Source organism: Heptranchias perlo, chromosome 29 (assembly GCF_035084215.1).
Source record: "Heptranchias perlo isolate sHepPer1 chromosome 29, sHepPer1.hap1, whole genome shotgun sequence".
Taxonomy (NCBI): domain Eukaryota; kingdom Metazoa; phylum Chordata; class Chondrichthyes; order Hexanchiformes; family Hexanchidae; genus Heptranchias; species Heptranchias perlo.
Window position 1 is genome coordinate 6,249,028 of NC_090353.1, and position 17,983 is coordinate 6,267,010.

Here is a 17,983-nt window from a genome sequence, read left to right on the forward strand (position 1 = left end):
TCTAACTGCTGGGAGAGGAGCTGTGCATGTGGCTGACGTCATGCGTGGAAAGTGCTCGCTCTGGCAACAGAATGGAAGTTTGTCAGGCAGGATGAACAGAATGCTACCTGGCTGAAACCTGATTTGCACCTACCAGTCCCAGTCCAGTAGCTGCAGTGAAATGCAGCCTTAGTCTTGCTGGATAGTCAATCCCATTCTTTTTCTTTAAACCTCTCTTCCCTCCCCCATGTATCCACCCTGCAGATGGGGATGGACTAGACCATAATTACGACGAATTTACAGCACAGAAACTAGCCATTCGGTCCAACTGGTCTATGCCGGTGCTTATACTCCACACGAGCCTCATCTCACCCTATCAGCATATCCTTCTATTCCTTTCTCCCTCGTGTACTTATCTAGCTTCCTCTTAAATGCTTCTATGTACGATCTATTGGAAGGTGCCCTTGTGCAGTAAGGGAAGGGAAACTGGAAAAATATGGACTCTGGAGGAAGCTTGAGTGGGAATATCGTAAGAACATAAGAAATAGGAGCAGGAGTAGGCCATTCGGCCCCTTGAGCCTGCTGCGCCATTCTTAAGATCATGGCTGATCATCTACCTCCACTCCACTTTCCCACCCAATCCCCATATACTTTGATTCCCTTAGTGTCCAAAAATCCATCAACCCCTTGAATATATTCAACAACTGAGCATCTACAGCCCTCTGAGTGAAGACATTTTTCCTCCTCTCAGTCCTAAATGGCCGACCCCTTATCTTGAGGCTATGACCCCTCGTTCTAGTCTGTCCAGCCACGGGAAGCAGGCTCTCAGCATCTCCCCTGTCAAACCCTCTAATTTATGACTGGGATTAAGCTCTAGGTGTCTTGGTTGGATGTGCAGTGATGCTTGAGTATGCTTGTCTTTATTATTCAGTGCAGCTGACCTGTCACAAACTAATATTTAACTTTTTTTCTTTATAAACAGCCTAAAGCAGCTCCTGCACCTGCACAACCACCAACACAGCCTGCTCCAGTGTCTGCTTCAGCGAGTATCACAGCAGCTGCCTCCACCTCAACTGCAACTCCAGCTTCTACTGCAACTCCAGCTTCAACTGCGATTCCAACTTTGATTGCAGATTCCATTTCACCTTCAAGTCAAACTTCCACCCCTAACCCCACCCCAACCTCAGCTGCAACGGCTCTTGCCCCTGCTTCACCGCCAGCTATAGTTCCGGCGACGTCCGATCCTTCTAGTACAGTCACAGAGGAAAAGCCAAAGGAAGAAGAAACAAAAGAAGAAACCAGTGCCGCTTCTGAAGCACTTAACCCAAGGTACAATAAAATTGGATAGGGAAGAAGCAGGACATTAGTACATACCGCAAGATGTGCTGAAGTTAGGGAGGAAAGCAGCAGTACCCTGGGGGAATGTCCTTTTGGGGCGATTCATTGAATTTTCATTTTTTTTTCTTGAGTTTGAAGAGCTGCAATTGTTTTTTTTCCTCTTCTGGGAATTGCTCGATGTGCAGCTTCACCCACTAAGCAAATGGGAGAAGGAAGAACAAATCGCCTCAATCTCCCTGGATGTATCTGATTTTTCAAAAGATGCAATCAGGCTCATGAAGAATTTTTGTCTCGAGCTGCTGTGAATTTTTGACTCCTGGAAGCTTCTTGGTTTATGGAACTGCATGTGGTTTGCATTAAAACTGCAGGATGTGCACATACACTGCAGTTTTATGTATTAACGGATTGATGACTCGCGTTCCAAAATATGAATTTACCAGGTTTTGTTTGTAGAAGATTTGTTGATTTAGGGTTTTCCTTTTTTTGGAAGTTTAGCACACTCCAAAACATTTTCTTTTTATTAGTGGGACTTGCATTTTTACCCTTCCTCCTTTTGTCTTTTTTTTCCCGATTGTCGTCTTAAGCCATCCCCAGCCAACAGATAGCCCACTCTCAGCCGACCATAAAATGACATGGCCGAGTTTGGGAGCTCTGTGTGTAGTATTGTGAGCGCATGCCCATATCTTACTGTTTTAATACATTGGGAATCCCAACACTTTATGCCATCCTCAGTGAGGTTTTAAGCACTGATGCCACTAATTTCTAGAAGAAGCTCTTGGTATTTTTATCTTGGAGCAAGCATTACAATTCTACTGTGAGTGGGTAAAGCAGAACATCGGTGCTCTGTAGTTTCCCATTTAATACGTCTTCAGTCCCAGCCATGCCATCAAATGGAAGTACTTGACTGAAGTTGCAAGCTTCATTATAGGGATGGGAAATTCAGGCAGCTTGCTCTCGTGCACCTCTTGGATGTCGCATTCGAGAACAAGACTTGGCAGCAGCTGAGGAATAGGCCACCTGTCTGCCCTGCCATGAATGGTGCATGATGCAGGGAGAAAATAAAATGGGAGCCAAAAGTATTTGTGGAAATATAATTATAACTGGTAAAGAATGTCATTCTTTCAAATATTTTTGCATTTTATTGCTCGCTCAAGTTTGCAGGTTACGCTGTACTTGATGGCAATGACTGTTTATTGCAGTTTTATTGAGAAGTAATTTCCAGTGATTACTAAGAAATACTCTGCAGTGTACATTATATGTAAACTTGGTGTAAAGTCTTACCCAGCAAACATTCAAGAATGAAGTTTCATTCATTGTTGGGACATCAAGAATATAATTTTCTGCTGCATTAAGTTGAGTGAGCCCTCAGCTATTAAGTCACAGGTTTTGTGTTGTTAAAAACACAAGCCTGCAGCTCAATACAAACTTTGTGGTTCAGTGTGTAGAAAATCACTACATTGTGGGTACCTGCATTGTAACATTGGAGCCATGCTCTGATCTGATTGCTGTGTTGATGTGCCAGTATGATGGGTTAAGCATCATTGTATAATTGTGATTTTGTTTTAGATCTGCGGCTGAAGAAATTGACTTGAATCTAGTGGAAACAGCCTCCTCTACATTAGGTAAGTTTGATCCAGTTTAATAGGAAGGATTTGTATCACTATTGAAATATTAGTCATTGACACCCATGATTTATTTCACTATGTATTTCTGTATTGATAATACATTGCACGCTGAAATTGAAAATTCTACTCCCTATCTATATTACAGAATCACTAGGTAAAAATATGGCATACATGATACTAGAAAGGAAAGGTGACTTAATGCTTACACAGGTACACAACTTGGTATTGTGATGGCAAAGGAAAACGCACTATCTTCTGTAGTTCAATGGAATTTTCTGATTTTTTTTTTCCTTGCAAACCTTTCCTTTAAGGATTTTCCATGTTTATATTCTATTCTTCAGCCAAAGGGATCAGCAACTGACCTATTCCTAGGCTGCTGCCAGTGCCTCTATTGCAAATGAATGCAATTGGCTTGTAATTAAATGTTTTTCTCCATTTGCTTTGGAGTCAGTGTTTTAGTGGCACCTGGCTGCTTGTACTGCTGATGAGTCATGGGTGCTTGGAATAATCTACGGGTTATGAATGTTGTGCCAGTTGCTCCATTGGCACAATCAAATCCAACTACATTGGATCTTCTGATTGGCATCTTTGGATTCAATATTTAGAGGAAGCAGAGAAAACCAGATAGGTAACTTAAATTATCCATTAAAATTTTCACTTCTATTGAAACTGAAATTTAAGTAGTGTAAAGTAAAATTGGTTAATGTATTTCATGAGTCAACACAAGCAATCATGTGCACCTCCTATTAACTGGTCATAGAGGCACTGGCAGCAGCTGAGGAGGTCAGCTATTTAACAGCATGGAGACGCCATGAAGATGTAAGTGGGCGGGGGAGCACAGAAGATTTTCAGACTGCAGAAAGTATGTATTTTCCTGAACTCAACTTGATGCCAGGTTACCCACTGGGCAGGCATTACATTACCTTTCCTTCCTAGTATCACGTATGCAATATCTGCAACTCAGTGTCTGATGTACAGCAAAACAGTAAATATAAAAGAAAATGGGGATGAGAGGCAAAGACGGCAGGGCAGTTGTAAATAATTTTAATTTAAAATATATTTAAGGTTAATAAATAGAACCAAATTGGTTGTTAAGATATAAAAAAAGGTGTAGCTGTAACATTTGTAACTCAGTTGGCAATACTCAATCCTCATTTATCAACATCTTGATATCGATGGGCATTCCACAGGAAAATTTAGATAAAGCGGATAAACTGTAGGAAAATTGGGTTGAGAACATGTGGTGTCATCAGTAGCCGGCAGTGAAATAAACAAACTCCACAGGGAGCACGTAACTAATTAGGCAGGAAAAGTGCATCCTGCACGGGACTGTAACTGGGCCACCACCACCACTGCCAATTTTGGATCCCATTGTGGAAGTGGCAGATCTGTCCTTTTTTCCAGTTTACTCCCCTCAAACTCCTGATTTATGCTGTGATGCAGTTCCTTGTGCTGTAAGCACCCTATTGGCTGATGATATCCCAGTGGGAATTCCTAGCTGTGAGGAACAGACAAATTGAAGGGCCAACATGCTTTGGTTTGACTTTATCCCATCATGTACTCTACACTGGCTGCATGAGATGGAGACGTGCTGTAAATGGAAATATTAAAAAGGAGCAGAAATATATATTGCTAAGGAGGAAACTGGGTGGAACTCTGACATTTGCCCAGAGAGTTAATAACAGACTGACTGGTATCCCGACTGCGAAGTCCATTTGACAAAGACCAGCTGGTTAAAAAGATTCAGGAAAAATCCTAGTGTTGTCCGTTGAAACTTTATTCTGTTAGTGATTTGGTTTCATGTTTGGAGCTGAATAACTTCAGTTATGAGGATTTACTCTAGTTACAGGACAGGCTTATGAGAATTTGGTGGCAGAGATCATGTCAATGGGATATGAAAGGGAGCAGGTTCTTGCGGCGCTACGGGCAAGCTTCAACAACCCAGACAGAGCTGTGGAGTATCTTCTGACGGTGAGTCGCAAGTGGACTCTGGGATGTTTAAAGTATTGAAGTATTAATTCTCCCCTGTAGAGGGTGGCACTGGCTTATTGCCAATGTAGGAGAGAGATGCAATTGATCTGAAAGATCATGTATATGACTGGGGTGAGCGAAGTGAGCTGAATGGCCTTTTTCCCCCTTTCCACCTTCTTGTTAGTGGCACGAGTTTCACAATCTACAATGGGCATTGATTTTTTTTTTATATTGATTTTTGTCCCACCCTTTTTTTCCATTCTTCTTAAGATGCTGACCTTTATTGGAGTACACTTCTATTGTTACTTCGCCCAAATGGCTATTTTTCATGTGTACGCCTGAACAGCTTATTCGTTCTTGGAGGGCATCACAGCCATGACCGGTCCTGTATTTGCCAGGAACAGGATCCTCAGCTGAATATATTCCCTTCCTGGCCTTGAAGCCAGCTGTAGTACCCCATTTTCTGAGCTCAGCTAGAATCTGGGACCTACTGGCTTAGTATTACACAAGACGGTGCCTGTGTTCACTAGACCATGAGGGAGATGAGGTATTATAGTAGTATCATAGTATGACACAGTACAAAAGGAGACCTTTTGGCCCATTGTGTCTGTGCCGGCTCTTTGGTAGAGCTATCCAATTAGTCCCACTCCCCTGCTCTTGCCCCATAGCCCTATAAATGTTTTCCCTTCAAGTATTTATCCAATTCCCTTTTGAAAGTTAACATTGAATCTGCTTGTATCAAACTTTCAGGCAGTGCATTCCAGATCATCATAACTTGCTGCGTTTTTAAAAAAATAAATAAAATTTCTCATGACGCCTCTGGTTCATTTGCCAATCACCTTAAATCTGTGTCCTCTGGTTACCTCCCCATCTGCTACTGGAAATATTTTCTCTTTATTACCTCTATCAAAACTGTTCATGATTTTGAACACCTCTATCAACCTCCTCTTAACCTCTGCTGTAAGGAGAACAACCCCAGTTTCTCCTATCTCTCCATGTAACTGAAGTCCTTCATCCCTGGTACCATTCTGGTAAATCTCCTCTGCACCCTCTCTAAGGCCTTGACATCTTTCCTAAAGTGTGGTGTCCAAATTGAATACAATACTCCAGTTGAGGCCTAACCAGTGTTTTATAAAGGTTTAGCATAACTTCCTTGCTTTGTACTCTATGCCTCTAATTAATAAAGTCAAGGATCCCATATGCTTTTTTGAACAGCCTTCTCAACTTGTCCTGCCCCCTTCGAAGATTTGTGTACGTACACCGTCAAGTCTCTCTATTCCTGCACACCTGTAAAATTGTACCATTTAGTTTATATTGCCTCTCCTCATTCTTCCTACCAAATGTACCACTTCACACTTCTGTTAAATTTTATCTGCCATGTGTCTGTCTATTTCACCAGTCTGTCTATGTCCTCCTGAAGCCTTTGTTTCCTACATTTGAGTTTTGTGCCATCTGCAAACTTTGAAATTATACCCTGTGTACCCAAGTCCAGGTCATTAATATATATCAAAAAGAGCAGTAGTCCTCATATCTACCCCTGGGAAACACTGCTGTATACTTTCCTCCAGTCTGAAAAACAACCGTTCACCACTACTGTGCTTTCTGTCCCTTAGCCAATTTTGTATCCACGCTGCCAGGCTTTAATTTTGCTTACACGTCTATTATGTGGTACTTTATCAAATACCTTTTGAAAGTCCGTATGCACCTCTTCAATCCTCTTCGTTATTTCATCAAAGAACTCAATCAAGTTAGTCAAACACTATTTTCCTTTAACAAATTTGTGCTGACTTTTATTTGCACATACTTTTCCAAGTGCCAATTAATTTTGTCCTGGATTATTGTGTATCATAGTTTCCCCACCACCGATATTAGGCTAACTGGCCTGTAACTGCCAGATTTATCTTTCTCCCCCTTGAACAGGGGTGTAACATTTGTAATCCTCCAGTCCTCTGGACCACCCTTATATCTAAGGAGAATTGGAAGATTATGGCCAGAGCCTTCCCTCAGTTACCTCTGATGCATCCCACCTGGACTGGATGACTTTTCTACTTTGAGTACTGCCTTTTATGTACCTCCTCTTTACCTATTTTTATCCTATCTGATATCGCTACTACATGCTCCTTTACTGCTACATTGGCAGCATCCTCTTTGGTGAAGACAGATGCAAAGTATTCATTTAGTACCTCAGCCGTACCCTTTGCCTTCACAAGAAGATTTTTTTTGTCTCTAATTGGCACCTTTGACTGTCCTTTTACTATTTATATGTTTATAAAAGACTTTTGGGTTCCTTTTTATGTTAGCTGCTAATCTATTCTCATACTCTCTTTGCCCTTATTCTCTTTTTTTAGATCTCCTCTGTACTTTCTGTATTCAGCTAGGTTCTCTACTGTATTACGAACCTTACATGTGTCATAAGCCTCCTTTTTCTGTTTCATTTTAATCTCTGTATCTTTAGTCATCCATGGCGCTCTAGCTTTGGATACCCTTCCTTTCCCCCTTATGGGAATGTGTCTGCTCTGTACCTGAACCATCTCCTTGAAGGCCTCCCATTGTTCAATTACTGATGGCTACCAATTTTTGATTCCAATCCACGTGGGCAAAATCCATTTTTAACTCGCTGAAATTAGCCCTCCTCCAGTTATGTGTTTTTACACTTGATTGTTCCTTGTCTTTTTCCATAACTAAGATCCAGCCCTGCTTCCTTCCTCATTGGGCTGGAGTAACACTGATCAAGAAAGTTCTCTCGTATACACTTAAGGAATTCCTCCTCCTCTTTGCCCTTTACACTGTTACTATCCCAGTTTATATTGGGATAATTGAAGTCTCCCATTATCGCTACTCTATAGTTCTTGCATCATTCTGTAATTTGCTCCTCTATCTCTTCCCACTATTTGGTGGCCTATAGTATACACCCAGTAGTGTAGTAGCTCCTCTATCATTCCTTAATTCTAACCAAATAGATTCTGTCTTTGACCCCTCAACTACATCATCCCTTTCCAGTGCTATAATAGTTTCTTTGTTCAATTCTGCCACCCCCCTCCTTTCTTTCCTTCTCTATCTTTCCTGAATACCTTGTAGCCAATCCTCCCTTTCTTTGAGCCAGGTCTCTGCTATTGCCACTATATAATAGTCCCATGTGGTGACTTGTCCCTGCAGCTCATCAACCTTATTTATGCACATGCATTCCAAACTCATCTTAGACTGCCTCGCAATAGCTCCCCTAAATTATTCTTTACTCTCGTGCCTTTTGTTTCTCCCAGTCCTTTGCACACCTAGTTTCCCCTCTCCTGTTTCATCCTGGTGCCCATCCCCCATTTTAAACTCATCCCCCACTTTTTTTCTGAAGTGCATTACCTAATGGAAGGCACTTCAAATAAAATATGTTGTGGAAAATGTCAAATGAGGTAATTCTTAATGCAGTGGTGAATTGATGTTATCCAATAGTAATAACCCTTTCTCGGTCAACAGTGAGTGCTCAAGTAAGAGCAGAGTGGCAAAAATTTCTGATTTTAAAAAATAGTACTCCCTAAATGGGGCTCTAGGAGAATACATGAATTATTGGACTCTAAGTAGAACACCTGATCTGCAGCACCCACACCCCATCCCATGTTGTTTGATTGTCGCCGCCCAAGGGTTTAATCAGTATTTGAGTAGTGTGATCATCTGTCAGGATATTGAGGTTTCATTGTGTTGCACTTTGGATTAGCCGGATCTAAGTTTGTATTTGTGATTCCTCAATGGCAAATTTTGGACTGGGAAAATGGGGTCTTTGGAGTTTGTCTGTACTGTACAAGGATGCTGAATTAGTGCAAACTGTTAATAGCACCTTGCACATTGGCTTTCTTCTGTTAAACCCCTGTAAGGCAGTTCTTCTGGTCTCCAGGCTTGCTGTTTTGAAACTTCCCTGCTAAAATGAAAATGCCAGAATTGACATTTTTTTAAAGAGTACCGATGGCAAAGCTCCCTCTTTTAAACATGGTATTAATTGAGATTGAGGCAATAGCTTGCTAAACTTGGCCTATTAATGCCTTTTCTTTTGTTGTAAGTAAAACTAGGCTGACTCCATTACCATTTCTTCTTCAGGGGTATTAAAGCTGTGGCCAGGGAACTGTGAATACCTCTTCCTGGCTAAGTCAGGGAGTAACCAACCCAAGTTTGAAAAATTGTGAAAATTTTATTCTTGTTATTTGTTCAAGAATCATGTTTAGCATTTTCTGACCTCTGGGTTGTGTTGCTCTGGTTTTGAAATTCCAATTATTTTAGTGGTTACGTTTGGGGGAACTCCATTTAGTTTCTTATCTTACTCTACACCTTGAAGGACCTGTTTCATTGGGTGGGGGGGGGAATTGCACAGATTGTTTCATATTATTTGGGCTGGTTTATAGTGTTGCCTTTAGTCTGTGCGGTTGAATATAAAGGAAGGTATGTAATAGGTGTTTTGCTCTTTATTTAGGGAATCCCGGCAGAGCCGGAAGTCCCAGAGGAACCACAACCTCGAGTCACAACACAACCACCATCACAGCCGTCATCACAGTCTACACCAAGCAGTGAGTGCAATCTCTTAATGTGGGTAACAGAGCAGTGGGAAACTCTGCTGTTAATGTGGGTAGCAGAGCAAGCAGTCACTATAAACTGTGTTACTGTGGGGAATGTAGCACACAGTCATACTGGTAGTGTGGGTAGCATGATGAGTAGTCACTATATGAAGTGCTCTTAATTATATTGGCTGTAAACTACTGCGCAGGAATATGGAACCATAGAATGCATATATAATGCATAAAATTGTACAGGTTAAATTCACTTAAATGTAGGTCTTGGTTTTGGTTTGTGTAGGTTGCTAATTTTATTGATGGTCTCTTCCAGGTAACCCACTGGAATTTCTGCGAACTCAACCCCAGTTTCAACAGATGCGTCAGATCATACAGCAGAACCCGGCACTACTGCCGGCCCTGCTTCAGCAGCTCGGTAGAGACAACCCAACGCTCCTACAGGTATGCCGCCCAGTATTACTCTCATCAGTGCCACTGTCTGCAAAACTGCTGTAAACTGCTTTCTTTACAGTTTTATCTCTTCCTCTTGTATGGTTACTCTCGCTGGGGTACAGTTCCATGGCTGCCAGCAGCACCTTCAGTAGCTCACCCCAAGTGGACTTTCTTCATGTGTATACCCAAACTGTAAGCCTCAGCAGGCTGTTTGATTGTGAGGGACATCACAGCAGGCCTGATTATTTCTTTGCTTGATGTCTGCACAGCTGTACTTTCCAGGAGGTGTCACTGGATAGCAATGAAGAGTGGAAGTTGTGATTTATTTCCTCTCCCCAGCATAAACAATTCAAAAGAGTATAAAGGGCAATAGTTTTTGTTTCTTTTTTTTTAAACTTGCCATGACTTGCAAATAACCCATCATCCTATTTTTTTTTTGCTGCAGTTCAACCAGACTGATGGGATGCAAGTCTCACTGTTGGCTGTATGAGTCTTAAATGAAATGAGTTTGGGCTGCTTCAACCTAGTTCTTACAGGATTATAGCATAAAACTGTCCATCATTTGGCACAAGATCAGAGATCATTATGGGAAATAGAAATGCTACACTAGTGCAGCAAGGGTTTTTTTTCTCTAGTACTGAAGGTAAGACACATTGTTGATGTAGAATACAGGAGCCTTTTCTGCTGTTTGACCTGAGTGCTTTTTGCTGACAACGGGTGCAAAAGTGGCCAGGTGTTCTGTTTCCCAGTATTAAACTGCTGGCATATTTTCATCCTTTAGTTCAGAACAGCGAGTCGTCTTTCATGGGTCAGAGGATTTGATCAAAATGTTTATTTGGCAGCTTGCCCAAAGGCAGGTTAAGAGAGCTTTTGCCAGAGGCCCATAAGATAGGTTTAGCAATTATTTTGCAAGGATTCTCCAGATGCCTTTTTGGTTCTCAATTGAACAATGTAGCATCTCTCTCTTAGCTCCTGCCGGTTACCTTTCTCCAGCCCCCATCCTGCTGTGTGTGTACAGTGCTTGTGCAGCCTTGGTTAAAGTAACAGAGTAAGAATTTGTTTTGTTCCTCATGGATTGTTGTATCTTTTTCAATTTGGCAGTGTCTGTGGAACAATCTGTTCAGAGAGTAATCGTGGGCTGCTGTTCTTCTTTCAGCCACTGGCCAGTATTTGCTCCAATGTAGACAGTCCTGGATTGGTCTCTGGATGAGTGGATATTGTCCAAGGGCAGCTCCTTGGCTTGCTGTACCAGTGCATCTTTCCTTATCAAAACCCACATTACTAGTAAATATGAACATATGGTTTTCATAGAATCTTACAGCACAGAATCTTACAGTTGCCAGTGGTGTTCCGCAGGGGTTGGTGCTGGGTCCCCAACTCTACAATCTATATTAACGATTTGGAGGAGGGGACCGAGTGTAACATATCAAAGTTTGCAGATGATACAAAGTTGGGAGGGAAAGTAGAGAGTGAGGAGGACATAAAAAACCTACAAGGGGATATCGACAGGCTGGGTGAGTGGGCGGAGATTTGGCAGATGCAATACAATATTGGAAAATGTGAGGTTATGCACTTTGGCAGGAAAAATCAGAGAGCAAGTTATTATCTTAATGGCAAGAAACTGGAAAGTACTGCAGTACAAAGGGATCTGGGGGTCCTAGTGCAAGAAAATCAAAAAGTTAGTATGCGGGTGCAGCAGGTGATCAAGAAGGCCAACGGAATGTTGGCTTTTATTGCTAGGGGGATAGAATATAAAAACAGGGAGGTATTTCTGCAGTTATATAAGGTATTGGTGAGACCGCACCTGGAATACTGCATACAGTTTTGGTGTCCATACTTAAGAAAAGACATACTTGCTCTCGAGGCAGTACAAAGAAGGTTCACTCGGTTAATCCTGGGGATGAGGGGACGGACATATGAGGAGAGGTTGAGTAGATTGGGACTCTACTCATTGGAGTTCAGAAGAATGAGAGGCGATCTTATTGAAAGATATAAGATTGTGAAGGAGCTTGATCGGGTGGATGCGGTAAGGATGTTCCCAAGGATGGGTGAAACTAGAACGAGGGGGCATAATCTTAGAATAAGGGGCTGCTCTTTGAAAACTGAGATGAGGAGAAACTCCTTCACTCAGAGGGTGGTGGGTCTGTGGAATTTGCTGCCCCAGGAAGCTGTGGAAGCTACATCATTAAATAATTTAAAACAGAAATAGACAGTTTCCTAGAAGTAAAGGGAATTAGGGGTTACGGGGAGCGGGCAGGAAATTGGACATGAATTTAGATTTGAGGTTAGGATCAGATCAGCCATGATCTTATTGAATGGCGGAGCAGGCTCGAGGGGCCGATTGGCCTACTCCTGCTCCTATTTCTTATGTTCTTAGAAGGAGGCCATTTGGCCTATCGTGCCTGTGCCTCTTTATCTCCCCTCATTCTTTTGCCAATTACCTTAAATCTGTGTCCTCTGGTTACTGACCCTCCTCCAATGGAAACAGTTTCTCCCTATTTGTTCTATCAAAACCCCTCATAATTTTGAACACCTCTATTAACTCTTAACCTTCTCTACTCTAAGGAGAACGTTCCCAGCTTCCCTGGTCTTCACATAACTGGAGTCCCTCATTCCTGGTATTACCCTAGTAAATCTCCTCTGCACCCCCTCCAAGGCCTTGATATCCTTCCTAAAGAGTGGTGCCCAGAATTGGACACAATGCTCCAGCAGGCTTAACCAGTGATTTATAAAGGTTGAATATAGCTTCCTTCTTTTGTACTCTGTAAAGCCAAAGATCCTGTATACTTTTTTAACAGCATGTTAACAAGTTTTGTTGATTTTTTTTTTTAATTACATTTTTAAAAGAAAAACCGTGCTTCCCTTTTCAGTTACTTTAGTCTGGTGTTTAGGAGTGGCACATACTGAAAACTGGTGGTAAAGACAAAAACAACCCAATATTTTAAAAATCCTGCCACAGTGAAGAGATAGTGAGAGATTGTATGACAGTGGGTTAGCACCCTGTCCGTTTCACCTCTGGATCTTGGTTCAGATCCCATCCAGATGGAAGAGATGAAAGTATCGGTTGTATGAGTCATAGAATTACAAAATTTCACTGCAGAGGGAGGCCATTTGACCCATTACAGCTGTGCCATCTCTTTGAAAGAATTATCCACTTAGTCCCTTTTCCCTTACTTTTTTAAAATTTTCTTTTTCAAATATTTATCCACTTCCCTTTTAAAAGCTATTATGGCTTCTGTTTGCACCACTGTTTCTGGTTGGGCACTTCCATGTCCCAACAACCCTAAGTTTTAAAAAAAAAAAAAAAATTCTAACCTCTCCCTTTGTTTGTTTATACCTTCTAGCTACCAATTCACTGTGCAGTGGAAAAATAGTTTCCTGATTTACTTTTAACAAAATCCCTCTTAATTTTGAGCAACTCTGTCAGATCTTATTTTTAGCTTTTGTTCTAATGGAAAGACTGCCAGTTTTTCTAGTCCCTCCTCAAAACTAAAGCCTCTCATCCTTCGCGGCATAGTGAATTTCTTCTGCGCCCTCTCCCTGGCTTTGATGTCTTTCCTTAAGTACTGCGTTCAAAACTGGACACACTATTCAAACCACAGCCTAACCAATGATTTGTACAAGTCCTATGTGGGATGAGTTGGCCAGATTGTACCTGGTTCTAGTCAGCATTGGTCCATAGCACAAAACTACCCCTAAATTAAGTATTTGGGCCACAGGTTGATGGTTTGGGAAGTTGAAATTGGTGCATTGGTGTTTATCTTCAGAGGTGATGGTAGAATAGATGGAGCTTTATTTGCTTTCTATCTAATTATGATACCTGAGCCAGGAGTGTTTGATACTGACAGTGGGTGTCTGACACAGGAAGATGTTCCATTTTCCAGGTTCATCAAAAATAATTATTGAGAAACTGGGTGGTGCAAGGGGTCAGATATTATTTCTGGTACATGGGTTCAAATCCACAATTGGATAAAGTCTTTATCTGCTGTTTTAAGGGTCCTATGTGCAATGAGTTTGGGCACTTTCAATCTAGTGGTGCAGTAGGGGGTGCTCTTCTGTGGTTGGGGCTAAAGCAAGTCGTGGGGGCAGAGTAGAGGGATCTTTATTTTGTATCTAACTGTGCTATACCTGGCCTGTGGCTGCTTGATGCTGACATTCAGCACTTGAAATGGAAAGTGTTCCATTCCCCAGTACCAACATTCCATCACCTTGATGAACACAAAGTAAAAGTGCAAAATAGTAACATTTTCTCGGGTTTAATTTTTTAAAATTGTGTACTTTGCAGTGCTTAAAAGTGCTGCACCTCCTGTACACAGCTTCCAAGGTCATTGATCGAGCCAGTTCCACCAATAACCATTTATAGTGTTTCTAATTGTCTTCCAGCAAATAACTCAGCACCAGGAGCAGTTTGTTCAGATGCTGAATGATCCTTTGGGAGAGGCCGGAAGTGAAGGAGCAGAAGGTCACGGGTCACCACACACTAACTACATCCAGGTTACACCCCAGGAGAAGGAAGCAATAGAAAGGGTAAGTAAATTTTGTAAACTGAGATGTAATAAAGGGAGTCATGTGAAATAGAAAATTTAGCACTAACAAATCCAACTTTCAATCTGCATTTCAGGGCCACCCATGCAGTCTGAAACCCTTCCTTAAAATGCGCATTATGATGTTTGTGGGATAATTGAGACTAATCGTTAAAAACAAAAACAGATGTTCTAAAGCTGAAACAAAATGGGATCTACAGCTTTTTGTATCTAATTACACTGTTGATTCTGTAGTATGTATCTAAATAAGGCAATCTTCCCATCCTTAAAGAAGTACTGTGTTTTTTCCAAAGGTTAAACTCTATCCAAGGCAAATTTTGGATATGAAATAACAAGTGTGGTAGCACAACTAAGTTTTCAAAGCCCAGATCTTCCTGGATTGATTCCTGTAGCCCTGAGAAAACCCTTCCCTTGCTGCTTGGCTTCCTCCATGCCAGCACCAGAGAAATGTGGCCTGACTGTGGGTGTGTACAGTCCTAAAACTGGAACAGCAGCGCAAGAGTTGCGCGTGCATAAGGCAGACACATTTATGGCAAGAACATAAACTGCTCAACTGCTCCTTGAGATTTAATCTGTATAAATCCAAACCGTATGCACAGCGCTCTAGTGGTGAAGCTTCATGCACTGCTACTCCTGCCTGTAGAACACTCTCCCAGACTGTTACCTAGAACTTGTGCAGAATCAGGGTCACCAGAGCATGTATTCAGCTCAAGCCCTTTGATACTCCAGCACAGTTTCTCCAGGCCTTTCTCTGCTCCCAGCAATTATCGGGGTCCATTTAATGAAGCATTTGTCTAATGTAAGGCATCTAATGTACCAAAATGAAGTGAAGTCAGCAGACAGTTAGGAATAGGGAGCCTAGTTCAATTTATTCTGACAATAGCTTTCATTTTGGTTAAGGGTAGATAGTGTTGTGTGGCATGTAGCATGAGCAATATGGGAAGCTACAAAATGATAGGACTTGGGTTCAAATCTGTAACCCTCAAATCAGCAGTGTTGCTCATCTAGGGGAGGTGGTGAGCAGAGACAAGATTCTTCATGTGTACACCAAATGTCTGGCATATCTCCAAGTGACCAGCTGCACAGCACTGTTGGCAAAGGCTTGGGAAGCAGGCTTCCAGCTCACCCTCTCTAGCAGAGGTGATGTGGGAAAACTCTCCAGAGGAAAGGACACAAAATTACTTACCAGAAAAGTTATTGGAAAACTAGCATTGTCACAAAGGGGCTACGTGCTCAGATGATGCACAAACAACTTGTAACTGCTGCTCTAAATCGTGCAAGTTTGGAAAAAGTTTTCAAAATGGGTAGGGGAGGAGTAAAGTACTTGGGTAAAGAAAAAGATAGAGTACAGCCAGTCTCCTAGTAGGGTATGAACTATACAGTGGAATTTCTCCCTCCCCCGTCAAAACAATTGATGCCCCCACCTCCTAGAAACTAGGATAAACAAAAGCCAATTTAATTTAATGGATTGGGGGCATGTTTTGGGAATGTAAATGTTGAAGAATAGTCTGATTCTTCTTGGCTGTCAATCACAGCAGCACGCCTGTACACTCTTATTAAAGATTGGTGCCATAGGGGAGCCAGCAGCTACTAGCTCTTCAGCGTTACTGATATGGAATGTGTCCTGTAATGCCTAGAAAGGGTCATTTTTGCATTGTTTTACTATTTGTTTAAAATATGTGCATTTCATTCCTCCCCCCACCCCTGCAATTTAATACAAAATGTAAATACCTTGTCTATTACCATGACAATGTAACTCTGCTGTGCTTTTCACAAGTATTTTCATCCTTAGCCTTCGTGTTGTAAAAACATTCAGGTCCCTTACTGTTGCCCCCACCGTGACAGCTTGTAACTGTCTCCTGTAGCAAGTCTGTGTCCCTCTTGATTGTTAGAATGATCGTGCTTGGCTGTCTGTGTCTCTTTCTTCTCCTGCTCCTGTTGCAGGTGCTCATGCTGGGGTACAGTTCCGAGTAGCAGCAGCTGTCCATCAACTCTCTCCCAAGTACCCAGTGTGTATCATAGCAAGAAATTTGGAGAAGAGTGGAGAGTTGAAAACTTGGTGATGGCTCGTTAGGATCATAGGAATTGCTAGACAAAAGTAGACCAAGGTCCATCTAGTTCGTCTTCTACCATCCTGGTAGTCACGTGATACAACGATAATGGCGATGTTGACTAATCATAGCAATCAGTCTCAATCAATTAGTCTACAACAGACCCAGACATGACAAGAGAAAAACCCCAGTAGTGGAGAGTTTTGGGAACTATAGGTCCAAAGTCACCAGTTCCCAAGCCTGCTGTACACTTACCTCATGTCATGTCTCAAATTACTCATATTCTGTATTCCAAATTGTTATTTTCTGAAAGAAATCTCTAATTTCTATATCTAATATCTCAGCGTCCTATTTGGCCTTGAGCTGAGCTTCCTACCCCATATCCTCTCCACTAAGACTGCCTACTTCCACCTCCGTAATATCGCACACTTCCACCCCTGCCTCAGCCCATTTTCTGCTGAAACCCTCATCCATGCCTTTGTTATCTCCAGACTCGACTATTCCAATGTTCTCCTGGCCAGCCTCCCATCTTCCACCCTCCATAAACTTGAGCTCATCCAAAACTCTGCTGCCCGTATCCTAACTCGCACCAAGTCCCATTCGCCCATCACCCCTGTGCTCGCTGACCTGCATTGGCTCCCGGTCCACCGACACCTCAACTTTTAAAATTCTCATCCTCATGTTCAAATCGCTCCATGGCCTCGTTCCTATCTCTTTAACTTCCTCAAGCCCGACAACCCTCCAAGAACTCTGCATTCTTCTAACTCTAGCCTCTTGTGCATCCCCCACTTTCTTCGCCCCACCATTGGCGGCCGTGCCTTCAACTGTCTAGGCCCTAAGCTCTGGAATTTCCTCTCTAAACCCCTCCTCCTTTAAGACGCTCCTTAAACCTCCTTAAACTTTGACCAAGCTTTTGGTCACCTATCCTAATGTCTCCTCCTTTGGCTCAGTGTCTATTTATGTCTGATTAAGCTCCTGTGAAGTGCCTTGGGACGTTTTACTGAGTTAAAAGCGCTATATAAATGCAAGTTATTGTATGCAGTTGAATGAATCAGTACTAACTGTTTCCACCGTCTCCCTAGGAAGTCTGTTTGACAGAATGACCACTCGCTCACTGAGATACTGTTTCTGCAGATTAGTTTTGAATTTGCCCCCCTTCAAGTGCAGGCCGTGTCCTCTGGTTTTGCTGTTCTGGAAAAGGTGAAATAGCTTGTCATGGTCTATTATTTAGAATCCTAAAAACAGCAATCATTTCACCTCTTAATCTTTTTTTTGAGTACCTGCCCAATTTACAAGATTGCTTTGGGTAACTGTATCCTCGATTTGTTTTTTCTCCCTGTAGGGAAGTTTTTAGTTTAAGCTCGTTGCATGTTCTTTGTCAGCACAGTTGAGATTGGAAAGTCTCCATGTAGAATCATAGGCACAAACCAACATCCTATCACTTGGTGACAAACTGTTGGGCCTCCAGTACTATGGTGTCTCTTGTTAATAAC

General features: G+C 42.0%; 1 protein-coding gene across 2 annotated transcripts in view; it reads left to right on the top strand.

Annotated features, from left to right (window-relative positions):
• rad23ab (RAD23 homolog A, nucleotide excision repair protein b) overlaps nt 1-17,983 on the top strand; it is a 38,701-nt gene that overhangs the window by 16,267 nt on the left and 4,451 nt on the right. Inside the window, exons 4-9 of one of the 2 annotated variants that reach the window (XM_067968025.1) lie at nt 962-1,308; nt 2,884-2,939; nt 4,792-4,913; nt 9,367-9,460; nt 9,777-9,904; nt 14,279-14,422. In XM_067968025.1, the coding sequence (XP_067824126.1) occupies nt 962-1,308; nt 2,884-2,939; nt 4,792-4,913; nt 9,367-9,460; nt 9,777-9,904; nt 14,279-14,422 (891 nt within the window). Of the gene's footprint in view, nt 1-961; nt 1,309-2,883; nt 2,940-4,785; nt 4,914-9,366; nt 9,461-9,776; nt 9,905-14,278; nt 14,423-17,983 lie in introns of both variants that reach the window. The other variant, XM_067968024.1, reaches the window with a different exon arrangement.